Raw genomic sequence first — 19,498 nt, 5'->3', positions numbered from 1 at the left:
AGGGAGCCCCGCACAGTTGGAGGGTCAGTGCTGAGGGAGCTCCGTACTGTTGGAGGGTTAGTGCTGAGGGAGCTCCGCACAGTTGGAGGGTCAGTGCTGAGGGAGTGCCATCAGAGGGTCAGTATTTACAAACAGGAGTAAATATTCAGTCCATTGAGCCTGCTGACTTTGTAGATCACAGCTGATCAACTCCGTAATGTCACTTTCTCACATTATTCTATATTTGGTAATGCTATTAATCTCCAGAAAGGTTTTATTTTCTGTGTTAAATACTCAATGATTGAGTGTCTGGTGTTGAGAATTCCATTGGATCACCAATGTCCAAGTGAAGAAATTCCTCATCTCAGTCTAAGATCGCTTTCCTTGTATGCTGAGATTTTTGACTCATTAATCCTGGGCAGTAAACTCCCTAGGTCCACCCTGGGTGAGTTTTGTAATTTCAATGAGGTCACTACTCATTCTTCAAAAGGCTGGAGAATAGACGCAATCTTGTCAATCTTTCATTGTAAGGCAATCCTATCATCCCAGGAATTAACCTGGGGAACCTGCACTGCACTCCTCCAACGGTAAACGTGTCCTTCCTTAGGTAAGGGAACCAAAATTGTCTACAATACTTCCAGGTGCGGTCTCGCCAAAGTTCAATACAACTATAACAGGACATCTTTATTCCTGTAATAGCATCCCCTTACAATGCAGGCTAACATGTCATTTGCTGTTCTAACTGCTTCCTGTACCTACATGTCAACCTTCAATGATTCATGAACAAGTACACCAGGTTCTTTCGGACACCCACTCTCTCATCATTTAAGACATTTTGTTTTCTTTTGCAAAGTAACTTCCTTCATATTCTATTCCATCAGCCATGTTCCAGTCCAATTCCCCTCGTAACCTCCTCACCACTTACCTTCCCCTCCAGCAGACGTGGACATATTCCCATTGGGGTCCACAGCTACATAGGATTGTGAACAGCTGTGGTCCTAGTGCTGATCCTTGTCACCCTGAGTGTGATATAATCATTCCTGCTCTGTTAACCAATTCTCAATCAGACATTTCCCCAAACCTGTGTTCTTTCACTTTATTTACTAACCCATCTGGGGGCTTATCAGAAACTTCTCAAAATGCAAATGCACACATATCCAGTCGTTCTCGACTTTCTTAAGAAAACTCCAAATTTAGCAAACACGATTTCCTTTTCAGAACTGACACTGAAATTGTTCAATGCTCAGATTGTTTTCCAATTATTCATTGATCACATTTTTTATAACAGGTTCGAACACTGCCTCCCTGACAACTGACAGTTCTCTAATGGTCCACTCTCCCTCATTTGTCCAAGAGTGGGGTTACATCTGCTCCTTTCCAATCTAATTTGCCACGTTTTTGAGAATCTATCTAGAATAGTAACCCCAAACACATCCAGTATCTCTCAAGCTACCTCCTCTAACATCGATTGAAACTCACCTGGTCCAGGGATTCATCAACGTTCAATCCCGTTAACTTTACCCAAAGCACATCTTTGCAAACACCGACTTCCTTTTGTTCAATTGCACATCTCCCTGGGTGACCCATTATTTCTGGAAGTTTCTCTGCATTTTTACTCTGTTTAGTTTCTCCACTATAAATTCCCCCGTGACAAAAATTGCTGGAAAAGCTCGGCAGGTCTGACAGCATCTGTGGAGGGAAATCAGAGTGACCCTTCCTCAGAACCTGATGGTAGCTGAGAAACTAACGGTTGAAATGTACAAGATCGGGTGGGGGTCTGAGACATGTGGGTGGTACGATGGCTCGGTGGTTAGCACTGCTGTCTCCCAGCGCCAGGGACCCAGGTTCATTTCCCACCTCAAGCAACTGACTGTGTGGAGTTTGCACGTTCTCCCCGTGTCTGCGTGGGTTTGCTCCGGGTGCTCCAGTTTCCTCCCACAGTCCAAAAGATGTCATGATTTGGAAATGCCGGTATTGGACTGGGGTGTACAAAGTTAAAAATCACACAACACCAGGTTATAGTCCAGCAGGTTTAATTGGAAACGCACTAGCTCGTGTGTTGTGTGATTTTTAACTCCAAAAAAATGTGCAGGTCAGGTATATTGGCCGTGCTATAGTGTGAGGTGAAGGGGTAAGTGTAGGGGAACGGGGGTCTGGGTGGGTTGCCTTTCAGAGGGTCAGTGTGGACTAGTTGGGCTGAAGGGCCTGTTTCCACACTGTAAATAATCTAATAAATGGGGATAGAGCCCAAAGTGACAGAGGAACAGCTGGAGAGACAAAGGGATGCACAATGATCTGCCTGGGAGGCTGAATAGCTATTCATAAAGGACTGTTAGTTGTGTGTCATAGCAGCCTTTGTGATAACAAGGCCTGGTGTGTGGCAGGAGAGTGTGAGGACTGCAGATGCTGGAGATCAGAGCTGAAAATGTGTTGCAGGAAAAGCGCAACAGGTCAAATTCACCTGCACCTCCACACACATCATTTACTGCATCCGCTGCACCCGATGTGGCCTCTATATTGGGGAGACAGGCCGCCTAGTTGCAGAAAATTTTAGAGAACACCTCTGGGACACCCGGACCAACCAACCGAACCACCCCGTGGCTCAACACTTCAACTCCCCCTCCCACTCCACCAAGGACATGCAGGTCCTTGGACTCCTCCATCGCCAGACCATAGCAACACGACGGTTGGAGGAAGAGCGCCTCATCTTCCGCCTGGGAACCTTCCAACCACAAGGGATGAACTCAGACTTCTCCAGTTTCCTAATTTCCCCTCCCCCCACCTTGTCTCAGTCCCAACCCTCGAACTCAGCACCACCTTCCTAACCTGCAATCCTCTTCCTGACCTCTCCATCCCCACCCCCACTCCAGCCTATCACCCTCACCTTGACCTCCTTCCACCTATCACATCTCCATCGCCCCTCCCCCAAGTCCCTCCTCCCTACCTTTTATCGTAGCCTGCTGGACACACTCTCCCCATTCCTGAAGAAGGGCTCATGCCCGAAACGTCGATTCTCCTGCTCCTTGGATGCTGCCTGACCTGCTGTGCTTTTCCAGCAACACATTTTCAGCTCTGACATGTGACAGCTGGGTTAAGGATACTGGAAAGCTCCAGCAATTTCTATTTTTGTCTCCGATTTACAGCATCCTTGGTTCTCCTAAACTCTGCTGTCCCCACCTGTGTTCTCTGTTTGGGTATGTGAAAAGATTAGCCGGCACACTCCTCCAGAAGCTTTTACAGTCTTCATTTATATTGCTTGTCATTTTGTATTCAGAGTCAGTTTTCCATTTCTTTCCCAGAGTGGTGCTGCTTTACCAGATTTTAAACTCCTCACCTGTACCACTTTTTCTGGCATTCTTATAAGCCACTTCCTTTAGTCCATTTCCCTAAATTATTTGATTAACGCCGGTTAATTTACTTTCCCTACCACAGAGAAATGTGGATAGTTGCAGACTGGGAACTATCTGTTTAAACACCACCTCTGTGCCACGAAAACTTTTATATTCCTGATCCAGTGGGCCATGGTCAACTTATACTCGATATCTTCAAAATATCACTTCTTCAGATTTAGAACCAGAATTCCACTGGACCAAGGGAGCACTGACCCACAATACACAACACAGCAACGGTGTCTGGGAAAGGCAGGGACCAGAAAGAGACAGGACATTGAACAGTTTACAACAGCGAGTACCCACTGTACAGCTCTTCATTTCAGAGTACGCCACTCCCTCAGCACTGACCCTCCGACAGTGCGGCACTCCCTCAGCACTGACCCTCCGACAGTGCGGCACTCCCTCAGCACTGACCCTCCGACAGTGCGGCACTCCCTCAGCACTGACCCTCCGACAGTGCGGCACTCCCTCAGCACTGACCCTCCGACAGTGCGGCACTCCCTCAGCACTGACCCTCCGACAGTGCCCACTCCCTCAGCACTGACCCTCCGACAGTGCCCACTCCCTCAGCACTGACCCTCCGACAGTGCGGCACTCCCTCAGCACTGACCCTCAGACAGTGCCCACTCCCTCAGCACTGACCCTCAGACAGTGCCCACTCCCTCAGCACTGACCCTCCGACAGTGCAGCACTCCCTCAGCACTGACCCTCTCTCACTCCCTCAGCACTGACCCTCTATCACTCCCTCAGTCCTGACCCTCTATCACTCCCTCAGCACTGACCCCCTCTCACTCCCTCAGCACTGACCCTCTATCACTCCCTCAATACTGACCCTCTCTCACTCCCTCAGCACTGACCCTCTCTCACTCCCTCAGCACTGACCCTCCGACAGTGCCCACTCCCTCAGCACTGGCCCTCCCACAGTGCCCACTCCCTCAGCACTGACCCTCCGACAGTGCGGCACTCCCTCAGCACTGACCCTCAGACAGTGCCCACTCCCTCAGCACTGACCCTCTATCACTCCCTCAGCACTGACCCTCTCTCACTCCCTCAGCACTGACCCTCCGACAGTGCCCACTCCCTCAGCACTGGCCCTCCCACAGTGCCCACTCCCTCAACACTGACCCTCCGACAATGCGGCACTCCCTCAGCACTGGCCCTCTGACAGTGCGGCGCTCCCCCAGCACTGACCCTCCGACAGTGCGGCTCTCACTCAGCACTGGCCCTCCGACAGTGCCCACTCCCTCAGAACTGGACCTCCGACAGTGTGGCATTCCCTCAGCACTGACCCTCCGACAATGCGGCACTCCCTCAGACCGACCCTCCGACAGTGCGGCACTCCCTCAGCACTGGCCCTCTGACAGTGTGGCATTCCCTCAGCACTGGCCCTCCGACAGTGCGGCACTCCCTCAGCACTGACCCTCCGACAGTGCCCACTCCCTCAGCAGTGACCCTCTGACAGTGCAGCACTCCCTCAGCACTGACCCTCCGACAGTGCCCACTCCCTCAGCACTGACCCGACAGTGCCCACTCCCTCAGCACTGACCCTCAGACAGTGCCCACTCCCTCAGCACTGACCGTCTCTCACTCCCTCAGCACTGACCCTCTATCACTCCCTCAGTCCTGACCCTCTATCACTCCCTCAGCACTGACCCTCTCTCACTCCCTCAGCACTGACCCTCTCTCACTCCCTCAGCACTGACCCTCTCTCACTCCCTCAGCACTGACCCTCTATCACTCCCTCCGCACTGACCCTCTATCACTCCCTCAGCACTGACCCTCTATCACTCCCTCAGCACTGACCCTCTATCACTCCCTCAGCACTGACCCTCCGACAATGCGGCACTCCCTCAGCACTGACCCTCCGACAATGCGGCACTCCCTCAGACCGACCCTCCGACAGTGCGGCACTCCCTCAGCACTGGCCCTCTGACAGTGTGGCATTCCCTCAGCACTGGCCCTCCGACAGTGCGGCACTCCCTCAGCACTGACCCTCCGACAGTGCCCACTCCCTCAGCAGTGACCCTCTGACAGTGCAGCACTCCCTCAGCACTGACCCTCCGACAGTGCCCACTCCCTCAGCACTGACCCGACAGTGCCCACTCCCTCAGCACTGACCCTCAGACAGTGCCCACTCCCTCAGCACTGACCGTCTCTCACTCCCTCAGCACTGACCCTCTATCACTCCCTCAGTCCTGACCCTCTATCACTCCCTCAGCACTGACCCTCTCTCACTCCCTCAGCACTGACCCTCTCTCACTCCCTCAGCACTGACCCTCTCTCACTCCCTCAGCACTGACCCTCTATCACTCCCTCCGCACTGACCCTCTATCACTCCCTCAGCACTGACCCTCTATCACTCCCTCAGCACTGACCCTCTATCACTCCCTCAGCACTGACCCTCCGACAATGCGGCACTCCCTCAGCACTGACCCTCCGACAATGCGGCACTCCCTCAGACCGACCCTCCGACAGTGCGGCACTCCCTCAGCACTGGCCCTCTGACAGTGTGGCATTCCCTCAGCACTGGCCCTCCGACAGTGCGGCACTCCCTCAGCACTGACCCTCCGACAGTGCCCACTCCCTCAGCAGTGACCCTCTGACAGTGCAGCACTCCCTCAGCACTGACCCTCCGACAGTGCCCACTCCCTCAGCACTGACCCGACAGTGCCCACTCCCTCAGCACTGACCCTCAGACAGTGCCCACTCCCTCAGCACTGACCGTCTCTCACTCCCTCAGCACTGACCCTCTATCACTCCCTCAGTCCTGACCCTCTATCACTCCCTCAGCACTGACCCTCTCTCACTCCCTCAGCACTGACCCTCTCTCACTCCCTCAGCACTGACCCTCTCTCACTCCCTCAGCACTGACCCTCTATCACTCCCTCAGCACTGACCCTCTATCACTCCCTCAGCACTGACCCTCTATCACTCCCTCAGCACTGACCCTCTATCACTCCCTCAGCACTGACCCTCCGACAATGCGGCACTCCCTCAGCACTGACCCTCCGACAATGCGGCACTCCCTCAGCACTGATCCTCTGACAGTGCCCGCTCCCTCAGCACTGACCCTCTCTCGCTCCCTCAGCACTGACCCTCTATCGCTCCCTCAGCACTGACCCTCTATCGCTCCCTCAGCACTGACCCTCTATCGCTCCCTCAGCACTGACCCTCTATCGCTCCCTCAGCACTGACCCTCTCTCACTCCCTCAGCACTGACCCTCTATCGCTCCCTCAGCACTGACCCTCTATCGCTCCCTCAGCACTGACCCTCTATCACTCCCTCAGCACTGACCCTCCGACAATGCGGCACTCCCTCAGCACTGACCCTCCGACAATGCGGCACTCCCTCAGCACTGATCCTCTGACAGTGCCCACTCCCTCAGCACTGACCCTCTCTCACTCCCTCAGCACTGACCCTCTATCGCTCCCTCAGCACTGACCCTCTATCGCTCCCTCAGCACTGACCCTCTATCGCTCCCTCAGCACTGACCCTCTATCGCTCCCTCAGCACTGACCCTCTATCGCTCCCTCAGCACTGACCCTCTATCGCTCCCTCAGCACTGACCCTCTATCGCTCCCTCAGCACTGACCCTCTATCACTCCCTCTGTACTGACAGAGACACAGGGAGAATGTGCAAACTCCACACGGACAGTTGCCTGAGGCTGGAATTGAACCCGGGACCCTGGTGCTAACCACTGAGTCACCGTGCTGCCCACGGGATTTCGGACCCTCGGATCGAGTACTGCTCTGTTGTATGACACAGATCCTATCGTTACGTTCCTGGTGTCTGTGAGTACCGCTTCCTCGAACCAGGGCTGACGGAATGATTGTAGGAAAACAACAAAAAAATCACAAACAAGTTTTATTATAAATGTATCACATCTCATGGAAAAAACTACATGGAACAGAAGGAGCTGAGCCTGCTTTTGAGAATGGTGTCAATTATAACCGGACACTAAATTAACTCCCCTACCTCTCCACACCCTGACCACTGACCCCTAAACCACTCCCCCTCCCCTGGGCTGGGCCTGACCCCTAACCTCCCCCTCCCCCTCCCCCAGGCAGGGCCTGACCCCTAACCTCCCCCTCCCCCAGGCAGGGCCCGACCCCTAACCTCCCCCTCCCCCTCCCCCAGGCAGGGCCCGACCCCTAACCTCCCCCAGCCAGAGCCTGACCCCTAACCTCCCCCTCCCCCAGGCAGGGCCTGACCCCTAACCTCACCCTCCCCTCCCAGTGCTGACCTTTGCCCCCACCTTCTCCTGGGCCTGACCCCTAACACCCTCCCCCTAGCCCGGGCAGACCCCTAATTCCCCCGCCTCCCCCAGCCTGGCCCTGACCTCTAACCACCCCCCAGACCCAGAGCTAACCTCTTAACCCCCTCCCTGAGGCTGGGCTGACCTCTACCATCACCCGTCACTGTAACAGCAATAGCATGACCCCTCTCTCGGAGAGATCGGGGTGGATCAGGGAAGCCAGGAATGTTAATCCTCGGATTTACACGCAGCCCGTAGGGTGGGCAGAGACTAAATCATGAAATCTTCAGTCCCAGAGGGAACAGACGTACAGCAACTCAGGACCAGTCTCCACTAACCAGCTAACAGCCCTCACAGCCCAGAGGGACAGAGAGAGCGACTACCCTGTTACCTGGTTAGAGTGACACAACCCTCCCCCCACAGTGACCCACCGCGCGGGCTGTGTGTGAAGCCGCGGAGCACGGGAAGCCATTGATGTGATCCGGTTTGTAGCAGCTACAACAGCATCCTGATCCAGACAGTGTCTTTACTGACAAAGACAGCTCCGGGAGGAGCTGCCGGGGCTCCCTCGGGCAGGCAGTGGTCACCCTTACTGAGGCTGGAGGGGTCCTCGCGGTAATCCTCGCGGGGGCAGTGGGAGCCGGGTCCCACCGCGTGGGGGCATGAGCGGGCCGCGCGCAAATCCAAAATGTGGAGGACGTGGTGGGCCATTGAACCCGGGCGGGGGCATTGGAGGTGGGGGCCCACGCATTCCATGTGGGGGTGGTCCTACAGGTGGGAGAGAGAGAGAGAGAGAAAAGGAGATTAAATAGAAGAGAGGAAACCGAGAACACCGCTGTGCCCCTCTTTGGGAAAGTCCGCTCAGAGTCCCGCTGAATCCCTCAGTTCCACAGTCGTTACCTCCAGCTAATGGTCACACTCACAGCTGCCATCGAACTAACACAGGAAGGCTGAGGCCTACCCTGACCAAGGGACGGTCATCACACCCACCCTGGACAGAGAAACCCCCGCTGCATTCCACACTGGGACAGCCCTCCCCCCACTCAGCACACACACACACACACACACACACACACACACACACATCCCCCCCACACTCTCACACATCCCCCAGCCCTCCCCCTACTCAGCACACACACACACACACGCGTGTGCGCGCACACACACACACGCGTGTGCGCGCACACACACACACGCGTGTGCGCGCACACACACATCCCCCACACACACACGCGCGCACACACACATCCCCCAGCCCTCCCCCACACACACCACACACACACCCCGCCCCCATTCAGCTCCCCCCCCACAGACAAACACACACACAGATCCCCACCCCGTCCCCAATCAGCACCCCCGCCCCCCCCCCACACACACACACAGAGAAACCCCCTCTCTGGTTCCACACAGAGCCCTAGTGCCACACCCTCTCCTCTGGTCTCTGGTCCCACAGAGAATGAGGATTCTCTCTCTGCTCACCCTTTCCCTGGGAGGTTCTGATGCCGTGCTGCAGGTTAGAATCGGACCCTCCTGACCAGACAGCTGGTCCCATTTACTCCTTCACAATTTTGATCATCTCAACCCAATCTGGTGTGAGACCCCCCTGCTCCAACAGGAACGGTCTCTCTGACTCCAGTCTCTCCACCCAGAGTGAAGTCACCTTGCCCTGGGGCCTGTCTGTTACACCTCCCGCTTCAAGGCTTCTTGTCTAAGATGGGTCTGCCAAACGGGGGAAGCTGCTGTGCTGTAAGTGAGCAGGTTTGACCAGTGGTTTCTGAGGGATTCACTGTCAGTTACTCGCTGTTGTGTTCCGCTCCTGCCGAAATAACTACCTGAGCCTGAGAACTTTAGCATCTTCCTCAACTTGTTCTGCCACATCACCGTCGGAATATTTCCCCAGACTGTCGATCCCACACAGAGCCCCTCCTTACCCATGTGATGTCCAAATGGGGGTCCGCGAGGGGGCATCACCATGGGAGGAGGGTTGTGATGCTGCATTCCAGGAGGGGGAGGTCGGTGAGGAGCGTTCTGTGCTGGCCCCCCAGACAGGGGAGCCATACTGTGTGGTCCATGGTGTGGCACCTGCATTGGGTGCATTCCTGGACAGAGAGAGTGACAGACAGACAGACAGACACAGGTTATTTCAGCATCACCACTGGCCACAGTCTCAGCAGGAACGCTGTCAGGGTGCAACACTCACCGTGGTGGGGCATACCTCCCGGAGGGAACGGAGGGCCCACGTGGTGCGGCGTTGTCCCAGGTGGGCCAGACGCTGGTGGTCCCGGCGCGGATGTGCTGGGTGGCATTGGAGGTGGCATTGCCGGGGGCATCCCTGGTGGGATTGCCCCTGGTGGAGGCACTGGAGGCGGGAATGATCCTGGGTGTGGCATACCTGTCAGAGAGGGCATGGGGGAAACAAGATATGGGGAGGGGGGTGAGGGGGGGAGATAAGAAAGCCGTCACTGATCACAACACCAAAGAACACCCCCCCCACCCCCCAAGTGTTCAGGAGCAGCAGTCAGCATAGTCTCCATTAAACCACAGCCCTCTGTCCTGTGCCAGGGAGCTGCTGATAGTGCAGACCAAGCCCATCCCCTCCCCCTCCCTCCCTCAGAGATAGGGAGCTGCACCTCGTGCATCCTAAGACCCACAGGCTGCTATTCCGAAAACCTTCCCCACTGAATCCATTCTCTTCCCATCTAGGGTCTAATTGGTGGAGAGGTGGACAGTGTGGAAGAATGTTACAGGTTGCAGGGGGACTTGGATAAGCTGCAGAATTGGGCTGAAAGGTGGCAAATGGAGTTCAATGCAGCGAAATGTGAGGTGATGCACTTTGGGAAGAATAACAGGAAGGCAGAGTACTGGGTCAGTGGAAAGATTCTTGGTCGTGTGGATGTGCAGAGGGATCTTGGAGTCCATGTACATAGATCCCTGAAAGTTGCCACCCAGGTGGATAGTGCTGTTAAGAAGGCATACGGTGTGTTAGGTTTCATTGGTAGAGGGATTGAGTTCCAGAACCACAATATTATGCTGTAGCTATACAAAACGCTGGTGCGGCCACACTTGGAATATTGTGTTCAGTTCTGATCGCCCCATTTACAGGAAGGATGTGGAAGTATTGGAAAAGGTGCAGAGGAGATTTACCAGGATGTTGCCTGGTCTGGAGGGAAGATCTTAGGAGGAAAAGCTGAGAGACTTGGGTCTGTTCTCAGTGGAAAGGCAGCAGCTAAGAGGGGATTTGATAGAGACATACAAGATGATCAGAGGATTAGATAGGGTAGGCAGTGAAAGATTTTTTCCTAGGATGATGATGTCAGTGTGTATGAGGGGGCATAGCTACAAACTGAGGGGTGATAAATTTAAGACAGATATCAGAGGCTGGTTCCTTACGCAGAGTGTGGGAAGGGCATGGAATCCCTACCTGCTAATGTAGTCAACTCAGCCACATCAGGGAGATTTAAACAATCCTTAGATAAGCACATGGATGATGATGGGATAGTATAGGGGGATGAGCTGAGAAGAGTTCACACTGAGGACCGAAGGGCCTGTTCTGCGCTGTATTGTTCTATGTTATCCCAACAGCCCGGTCTTCACGTGACCCAGAGAGCAGCACATGACCCCGAACCTCCCTCTGAGCTGATGGCTGCAGTCAGTCGGAATGGGGAGAGGGAAGAATGCTTACCTGGGGGAGGCACTCCTGCTGCCAAGCTGGATACAACATTACCCTGAGAGGCCTGAGGAGGAGGAGCATCAGCAAACAGCTGGTGAGGCCGGTCGGCCTGTGACAGAGGGTTCTGTGCAGCCAGCAAGCGTTCAGCTGCGGAGCCATGCCTCTCGCCCTTGGAATCCTTCTTAAAGGCGTAGGAGACGGTGATCGGCCGGTTACACAGGTACTGCCCGTTCATCGCCTCGATGGCAGCGTCAGAGGCATCAAAACTGGCAAAATTGATGAAGGCGTAGCCTTTGGAATTGCCAGTGTCAGGGTCCCGCATAATCTTGGGTGTCTGCAAGATCACCCCAAAAGCACTGAAAGTATCGTACAGGAGTTTCTCATCGATCTCCGGGTCCAGGTTGCCTATGAATATGTTGGCACCAACATCTAGATTCTTGTTGTGAGCTGAGGCCTTGTTGACCCTGATTGGCTTTCCGTACAGTTTGATCATATTCATGATCTTGATGGCGTAGTCTGCATCCTCCTCACTCAGGAATTCCACAAAGCCATATCCTGGAACAGAGAGAATAAAAAACCAACATCAGGCAGAGAGTGGGCAACAGTGTACCAAGCAGGAGGGACATCGGTCAGAGACAGAGCCGGAGATCCCTGCCCACTGCCCAGTGTGGCACGGTGCCCAGCAGGAGGTCAGCCCGCAGAGCAGGAGAACAACACAGCAGCTGCCTACAGAGGATGCCAGCACCGCCCGGTGCAGGAAGCTGTAAGCTCCCTGTCATCTCAGGCTCTATTCATTAACAGTGAACTATTGGAGGGATGAATGCTCCATCGACAGTGAGCTGCGTTTACATCCAGCCACGCCCATGTTCTCACCTTGATGCTGCCCAGTCACTCTGTCCTTCGGCATATGGGTGTTAACCACCGGCCCAGCTTGCAGGAAGAGCTCCCACAGCAACGGCTCGTTCACCTTTTCATCCAGACCACCCACATATACTGTCGCATCTAGGAGACAAAATGTTCAAAGGAAACACCTCATTCAACTGCTTTCACTGTGGTCACTCTATATCCTAGTTCATGTCTTCCTGTGGATACACCGAGAAATGAGAAAGAGAGAGAGAGTGAGAGAGAGTGAGTGTGAGAGAGAGAGAGAGAGAGACAGTGAGTGAGAGTGAGAGACGAGAGACAGTGAGAGTGAGAGAGTGAGACAGTAAGTGAGAGTGAGAGACAGAGACAGTGAGAGTGAGAGAGAGAGAGAGAAACAGTAAGTGAGAGTGAGAGAGAGAGAGAGAGACAGTAAGTGAGAGTGAGAGAGAAAGAGAGACAGTAAGTGAGAGTGTGTGGAGAGAGAGAGAGAGAGACAGTAAGTGAGAGTGAGAGACAGAGACAGTAAGAGAGAGAGAGACAGTAAGTGAGAGTGTGAGAGAGAGAGAGAGAGAGTGAGAGAGTAAGAGGAGGAGTTTGCATACTCAAGTAAAAAGGCAATGGGTTGAATGAAACAGTAGGAAATGATTGAACACTAATCAGGTGTACCCCAGCAGGGAGACTCGATCACTGCAGAGGTTAGACAAGCATCTGGCAACTGGTTTAACATGAACTTCCCATCTACAGACATAGTGGATGGGAACAGATTGGAAAAGGGGGAGGTGCAGTGAGACCTGGACGTCCGCGTGCACCAGTCACTGTACGTTCACAGGAACTGCACCAGGCAGTGAAGGTGGTAAATGGTGTGTTGGCCTTCAGTGTAGGTACGGGGCCTTGCTGAGACCCCATCTGGAGTACCATGTGCAGTCTGGGTCTGAGGAAGGATGTTCTTGTGATGGAGGGAGTGCAGTGAATGTTTCCCAGACTGATCCCTGGGATGGGGAGAGTCGGGATAGGTTATGGACTGTATTGACTGGAGTTTAGGTTATTTTCTCTGACTGGGAGTGCCATCTGTACTGTGTACCTGTACTTGACACCACCAGAGTTATTCCATATTTAAAAAGTGCAGCTTTATCTCTGTTTAGACTGAAGCAAATGATCACTCTCATTGGTTCATTTGGTTCATCCTTCAACAGTTTTATATTTGCGATCATCTACAAAGGTTCTATCATTCTCTATCGCGATCTCCCTCAGGCTGGAAGCTTACATTTCTCTGTTCACTATTTAATAAAAGATGCAAAGGGAATCCAAGCAGTGACAGACCCCAATTAACCATCACTTCCAACAACTGGGGAGAACCTGTTACTGACGAGGGACAGATAGCTCAGCGTGCAGAGAGAGCCGGTGTGTGGGAGGGTCTGGCTCATGGAGATGGAGGTGGAGGAGCGAGGGCACATCGAGAAAAACCAGGAGGGAATGAGGTTGTACAAGACCAACTTACAGCCAGGGCCAGGGGAGTGGGCGGGGGGGGGGGGGCCTGACATGATCCACTTGGACAGAGAGACAGTGGGGAGGGTGTGTGGGGTGTGTGTGTGGGGGGGGGGGGGTGTGGGGGGGGGGTGTGGGGGGGGTGTGTGGGGGGGTGGGGGGGGTGGGGGGGGTGTGTGGGGGGTGGGGGGGTGTGGGGGGTGGGGGTGTGTGTGTGGGGGTGTGTGTGTGGGTGTGTGTGTGTGGGGGGGTGGGGGTGTGTGTGTGGGGGGGTGGGGGGTGTGTGTGTGGGGGGTGGGGGGTGTGTGTGGGGGGTGGGGGTGTGTGTGTGGGGGGTGGGGGTGTGTGTGTGGGGGGTGGGGGTGTGTGTGGGGGGTGGGGGTGTGTGTGTGGGGGGTGGGGGTGTGTGTGTGGGGGGTGGGGTGTGTGTGTGGGGGGGTGGGGGTGTGTGTGTGGGGGGGTGGGGGTGTGTGTGTGGGGGTGTGTGTGTGGGGGGTGGGGGTGTGTGTGTGTGGGTGTGTGTGGGGGGGTGGGGGTGTGTGTGTGGGGGTGTGTGTGGGGGGTGGGGGTGTGTGTGGGGGGGGTGGGGGTGGGGGTGGGGGTGTGTGTGGGGGGTGGGGGTGTGTGTGGGGGGTGGGGGTGTGTGTGGGGGGTGGGGGTGTGTGTGTGTGGGGGTGTGTGTGGGGGGTGGGGGTGTGTGTGTGTGTGGGGGGGGGGGGGGGTGTGTGTGGGGGGGGGTGGGGGTGTGTGTGGGGGGTGGGGGTGTGTGTGTGGGGGGGTGGGGGTGTGTGTGTGGGGGGGGTGGGGGTGTGTGTGGGGGGGTGGGGGTGTGTGTGTGTGGGGGTGTGTGTGGGGGGTGGGTGTGTGTGTGTGTGTGGGTGTGTGTGTGGGGGGGTGGGGGTGTGTATGGGGGGTGGGGGTGTGTGTGGGGGGTGGGGGTGTGTGTGTGTGGGTGTGTGTGTGGGTGGTGGGGGTGTGTGGGGGGGTGGGGGGGTGTGTGTGTGGGTGTGTGTGGGGGGGTGGGGGTGTGTATGGGGGGTGGGGGTGTGTGGGGGGGGTGGGGGTGTGTATGGGGGGTGGGGGGGTGTGTGGGGGGGGGGGTGGGGGTGTGTGTGGGGGGTGGGGGTGTGTGTGTGTGGGTGTGTGTGTGGGTGGTGGGGGTGTGTGGGGGGTGGGGGTGTGTGTGTGTGGGTGTGTGTGGGGGTGGTGGGGGTGTGTGGGGGGTGGGTGTGTGTGTGTGTGGGTGTGTGTGTGGGTGGTGGGGGTGTGTGGGGGGTGGGGGTGTGTGTGTGTGGGTGTGTGTGTGGGTGGTGGGGGTGTGTGGGGGGTGGGGGTGTGTGTGTGTGGGTGTGTGTGGGGGGGTGGGGGTGTGTGTGTGAGGGGGTGGGGGTGTGTGGGGGGGGGTGGGGGGGTGTGTGTGTGTGGGTGTGTGTGTGGGGGGTGGGGGGGTGTGGGGGGGGTGGGGGGGTGTGTGTGGAGCCTCACCTTTCCCCCCACACGGACCGCAAACGACAACCCTCCCCTCCCCCCCCCCTTATACCCGGGTGTGAGTGTCCCTCCCCCCGGGGGCGGGGGGGGGTGTGGGTGTGGGGGTGGGGGGCCTTACCCTGGTTCCTCTCACTGATCGGTCCGGCCGCCATTCCGCCGAAACCCCGTCCCCGAGACTAACGGGCACCGGAAATCAAGATGGGCCCAACCGCCGACACGGGATCACAGCGCCCCCTCTCCTGGAGGACCAATCACAGCGACCCCGTCTGTCCTGGAGGACCGATCACAGCGCCCCCTCTGTCCTGGAGGACCGATCACAGCGCCCCCTCTGTCCTGGAGGACCGATCACAGCGCCCCCTCTGTCCTGGAGGACCGATCACAGCGCCCCCTCTGTCCTGGAGGACCGATCACAGCGACCCCGTCTGTCCTGGAGGACCGATCACAGCGTCCCTTTTCTCCTGGAGGACCGGCACACAGCGCCCCCTTCTCCTGGAGGACCGGCACACAGCGCCCCCTTCTCCTGGAGGACCGGCACACAGCGCCCCCTTCTCCTGGAGGACCGGCACACAGCGCCCCCTTCTCCTGGAGGACCGGCACACAGCGCCCCCTTCTCCTGGAGGACTGATCACAGCGTTCACTCTCCTGGAGATCCCCATCGGCCCCCCCCCTTCCCAAATGCAATCACCCCCCCCCCCCATCACCCCCCTCCCCAATGCAGACACCCCCCCCCCCAGCCCACAAACAGGCGGACACCCTCCTCCATCAAACAGGCGGCTTTTCTTTGTCATTGAAGTGTTTTGCGTTCTGAGGAAAAGTCAGCAGGACCTGGAACATTAACTCCCTTCCTTTCTCCCCCGAGACTGCCAGGCCTGCTGAGTTTCTCCAGTATGTTCCGTTGTTATTTGGAGAGCGAGCGGGTTTGGGCCGACAACGACATCCAGTCAATGACCATAACCGACGAGAGACTGACTGCCCAGGGTGGGGGGCCCCCTGACATTCAATGGTATTAACGTCACTCAGTAACCCACTCCAACCTCTCACCCTCAGAACGTGCAGCCCTCCACTCCCTCTGCTCCAATCCCAACCTCACCATCAAACCGGCAGACAAGGGAGGCGCGGTGGTAGTTTGGCGCACTGACCTGTATACCGCTGAGGCCAAACGCCAGCTCGCGGACGCCTCCTCTTATCGCCCCCTTGACCACGACCCCACCTCCCACCACCAAACCATCATCTCCCAGACCATCCAGGACCTCATCACCTCAGGGGATCTCCCATCCACCGCCTCCAACCTCATAGTCCCACAACCCCGCACCGCCCGTTTCTACCTCCTGCCCAAAATCCACAAACCTGCCTGCCCCGGCCGACCCATTGTCTCAGCCTGCTCCTGCCCCACCGAACTCATCTCCGCATACCTCGACACAGTCCTGTCCCCTTTAGTCCAAGAACTCCCCACCTACGTTCGGGACACCACCCACGCCCTCCACCTCCTCCATGATTTTCGCTTCCCTGGTCCCCAACGCCTTATTTTCACGATGGACATCCAGTCCCTATACACCTCCATCCCCCATCACGAAGGACTCAAAGCCCTCCGCTTCTTCCTTTCCCGCCGCACCAACCAGTACCCTTCCACTGACCCCCTCCTCCGACTGACTGAACTGGTCCTCACCCTGAATAACTTCTCTTTTCAATCCTCCCACTTCCTCCAAACTAAAGGAGTTGCCATGGGCACCCGCATGGGCCCCAGCTATGCCTGCCTCTTCGTAGGATATGTGGAACAGTCCATCTTCCGCAACTACACTGGCACCACCCCCCACCTTTTCCTCCGCTACATCGATGACTGTATCGGCGCTGCCTCGTGCTCCCACGAGGAGGTTGAACAGTTCATCAACTTTACTAACACCTTCCATCCCGACCTGAAATTCACCTGGACTGTCTCAGACTCCTCCCGCCCCTTCCTAGACCTTTCCATCTCTATCTCGGGCGACCGACTCAACACAGACATCTATTATAAACCGACTGACTCCCACAGCTACCTGGACTACACCTCCTCCCACCCCGCCCCCTGTAAAAACTCCATCCCATATTCCCAATTCCTTTGTCTCCGCCACATCTGCTCCCAGGAGGACCAGTTCCAATACCGTACAGCCCAGATGGCCTCCTTCTTCAAGGACCGCAGATTCCCCCCAGACGTGATCAACGATGCCCTCCACCGCATCTCCTCCAGTTCCCGCTCCTCCGCCCTTGAGCCCCACTCCTCCAACCGCCACCAAGACAGAACCCCACTGGTTCTCACCTACCACCCCACCAACCTCCGCATACAACGTATCATCCGCCGCCATTTCCGCCACCTCCAAACGGACCCCACCACCAAGGATATATTTCCCTCCCCTCCCCTATCAGCGTTCCGCAAGGACCACTCCCTTCGTGACTCCCTCGTCAGATCCACACCCCCCACCAACCCAACCTCCACCCCGGCACCTTCCCCTGCAACCGCAGGAAATGTAAAACTTGCGCCCACACCTCCCCCCTCACTTCTCTCCAAGGCCCCAAGGGATCCTTCCATATCCGCCACAAGTTCACCTGTACCTCCACACACATCATCTATTGTATCCGCTGCACCCGATGTGGCCTCCTCTATATTGGGGAGACAGGCCTCTTACTTGCGGAACGTTTCAGAGAACACCTCTGGGCCGCCCGGACCAACCAACCCAACCACCCCGTGGCTCAACACTTTAACTCTCCCTCCCACTCCACCGAGGACATGCAGGTCCTTGGACTCCTCCATCGCCAGACCATAGCAACACGACGGCTGGAGGAGGAGCGCCTCATCTTCCGCCTGGGAACCCTCCAACCACAAGGTATGAATTCAGATTTCTCCAGCTTCCTCATTTCCCCTCCCCCCACCTTGTCTCAGTCGGTTCCCTCAACTCAGCACCGCCCTCCTAACCTGCAATCCTCTTCCTGACCTCTCCGCCCCCACCCCACTCCGGCCTATCACCCTCACCTTGACCTCCTTCCACCTATCCCACCTCCATCGCCCCTCCCCCTAGTCCCTCCTCCCCACCTTTTATCTTAGCCTGCTTGGCTCTCTCTCTCTTATTCCTGATGAAGGGCTTATGCTCGAAACGTCGAATTCTCTATTCCTGAGATGCTGCCTAACCTGCTGTGCTTTGACCAGCAACACATTTGCAGCTGTGATCTCCAGCATCTGCAGACCTCATTTTTTACTCTCACTATTGATATCCAGGGAGTTACCATTAACTCAAAACAAAATGGAATGGGACCTGCCACAGGGGCCGGTCAGAGGCTATCAATCCCGCAGAGAATAACTAACCTCCCGAGTCCACTATCTACAAAGCACAGGTCAGGAATGTGACGGAATACCTGCCTGGATACCTTCAACAACACAAACAAAAACAGGACAAAGCAATCTGCTTGATTAGCACAACGTCTACAAAGATCTGCTCCCCCTGCCACTGGCGCTCAGTAGCAGCAGAGTGCACTATCTACAAAATCCACTGCAGCAATTTATCAAAGATCCTTAGGCAGCACCTTCCGAACCCATGACCACTTCCATCTGGAATGATATCTAGAAAATGCTTGGGAATACCACCCCCTGTAAGTCCCCCTCCAAGCCTGACGCCATCCTGACTTGGAAATATATCTCCGTTCCTTCAGTGTCGCAGGGAATTCCCTCCCTGAGGCCACTGTTGGTGTACGTGCACCATATGGATGGCAGTGGTTCAACAAAGCAGCTCACTACCGCCTTCTCATGGGCAGCTAGGGGACAGGCAATAAGTGTTCCCACATCATCCAAATCAATAGGATAGAGTTACTAAAACCAAAGTTCAAATTATTCTCAAACTTACTCCCAAGCATGTGGATGAGGGTAGAGCAGTGGATGTAGTGTACGTGGATTTTAGTAAGGCTTTTGATCATCTCCTCTGCACAGAAGTTCTTCAGCCACATTCTCAAACAGACTCGGCATATCACATCTCCATCGCCCATCCCCCAAGTCCCTCCTCCCTACCTTTTATCTTAGCCTGCCTGGCACCCTCTCCTCATTCCTGATGAAGGGCTCTGGCCCAAAACGTCGAATTTCGGGCCAGCTGCCTAACCTGCTGCGCTTTTCCAGCAACACATTTTCAGATTTGATAAGGTTCCCCATGGGAGGCTTATGTGGAAAGTCAGGAGGCATGGGATAGAGGGAAATTTGGCCAGTTGGATAGAGAACTGGCTAACCGAAGTCAGAGAGTGGTGGTAGATGGTAAATATTCAGCCTGGAGCCCAGTTACAAGTGGAGTTCCGCAGGGATCAGTTCTGGGTCCTCTGCTGTTTGTAACTTTTATTAATGACTTGGAAG

At 55.8% G+C, this 19,498-nt stretch overlaps 1 protein-coding gene across 2 annotated transcripts; it reads right to left on the bottom strand.

Annotated features, from left to right (window-relative positions):
- Window positions 1-7,710: 7,710 nt before the first annotated feature.
- sf3b4 (splicing factor 3b, subunit 4) lies at window positions 7,711-15,338 on the bottom strand. Of its 2 annotated transcripts, none has more exons than XM_060820578.1 (6): window positions 15,254-15,338; window positions 12,172-12,300; window positions 11,311-11,853; window positions 9,829-10,020; window positions 9,461-9,727; window positions 7,711-8,396 (listed from the first exon to the last, which is right to left on the bottom strand). In XM_060820578.1, the coding sequence occupies exons 1-6, from the start codon at window positions 15,285-15,287 to the stop codon at window positions 8,218-8,220; spliced, it is 1,344 nt and encodes a 447-aa protein (XP_060676561.1). In that variant the 5' UTR covers window positions 15,288-15,338; the 3' UTR covers window positions 7,711-8,217. The 2 variants fall into 2 exon arrangements, with proteins under 2 accessions (XP_060676561.1, XP_060676562.1); XM_060820579.1 differs by having other exon boundaries at window positions 9,560-9,727.
- Between the last annotated feature and the right edge of the window lie 4,160 nt (window positions 15,339-19,498).

Source organism: Hemiscyllium ocellatum, chromosome 50, assembly GCF_020745735.1.
Source record: "Hemiscyllium ocellatum isolate sHemOce1 chromosome 50, sHemOce1.pat.X.cur, whole genome shotgun sequence".
NCBI lineage: Eukaryota > Metazoa > Chordata > Chondrichthyes > Orectolobiformes > Hemiscylliidae > Hemiscyllium > Hemiscyllium ocellatum.
This window is presented reverse-complemented; position numbering and strand designations above follow the sequence as displayed.

What these genes read in the sequence shown, in the direction of transcription:
- sf3b4 (XM_060820578.1), bottom strand. Translation starts at nt 15,287, where the DNA reads ATGGCGGCCGGACCGATCAGTGAGAGGAACCAGG. An exon ending in AGTGACTGGGCAGCATCAAG is followed by an intron (nt 11,854 to 12,171) that starts GTGAGAACATGG and finishes TCTCTGTTCCAG; the next exon opens with GATATGGCTTTGTGGAATTC. An exon ending in AGCAGGAGTGCCTCCCCCAG is followed by an intron (nt 10,021 to 11,310) that starts GTAAGCATTCTT and finishes CCTCTCTGACAG; the next exon opens with GTATGCCACACCCAGGATCA.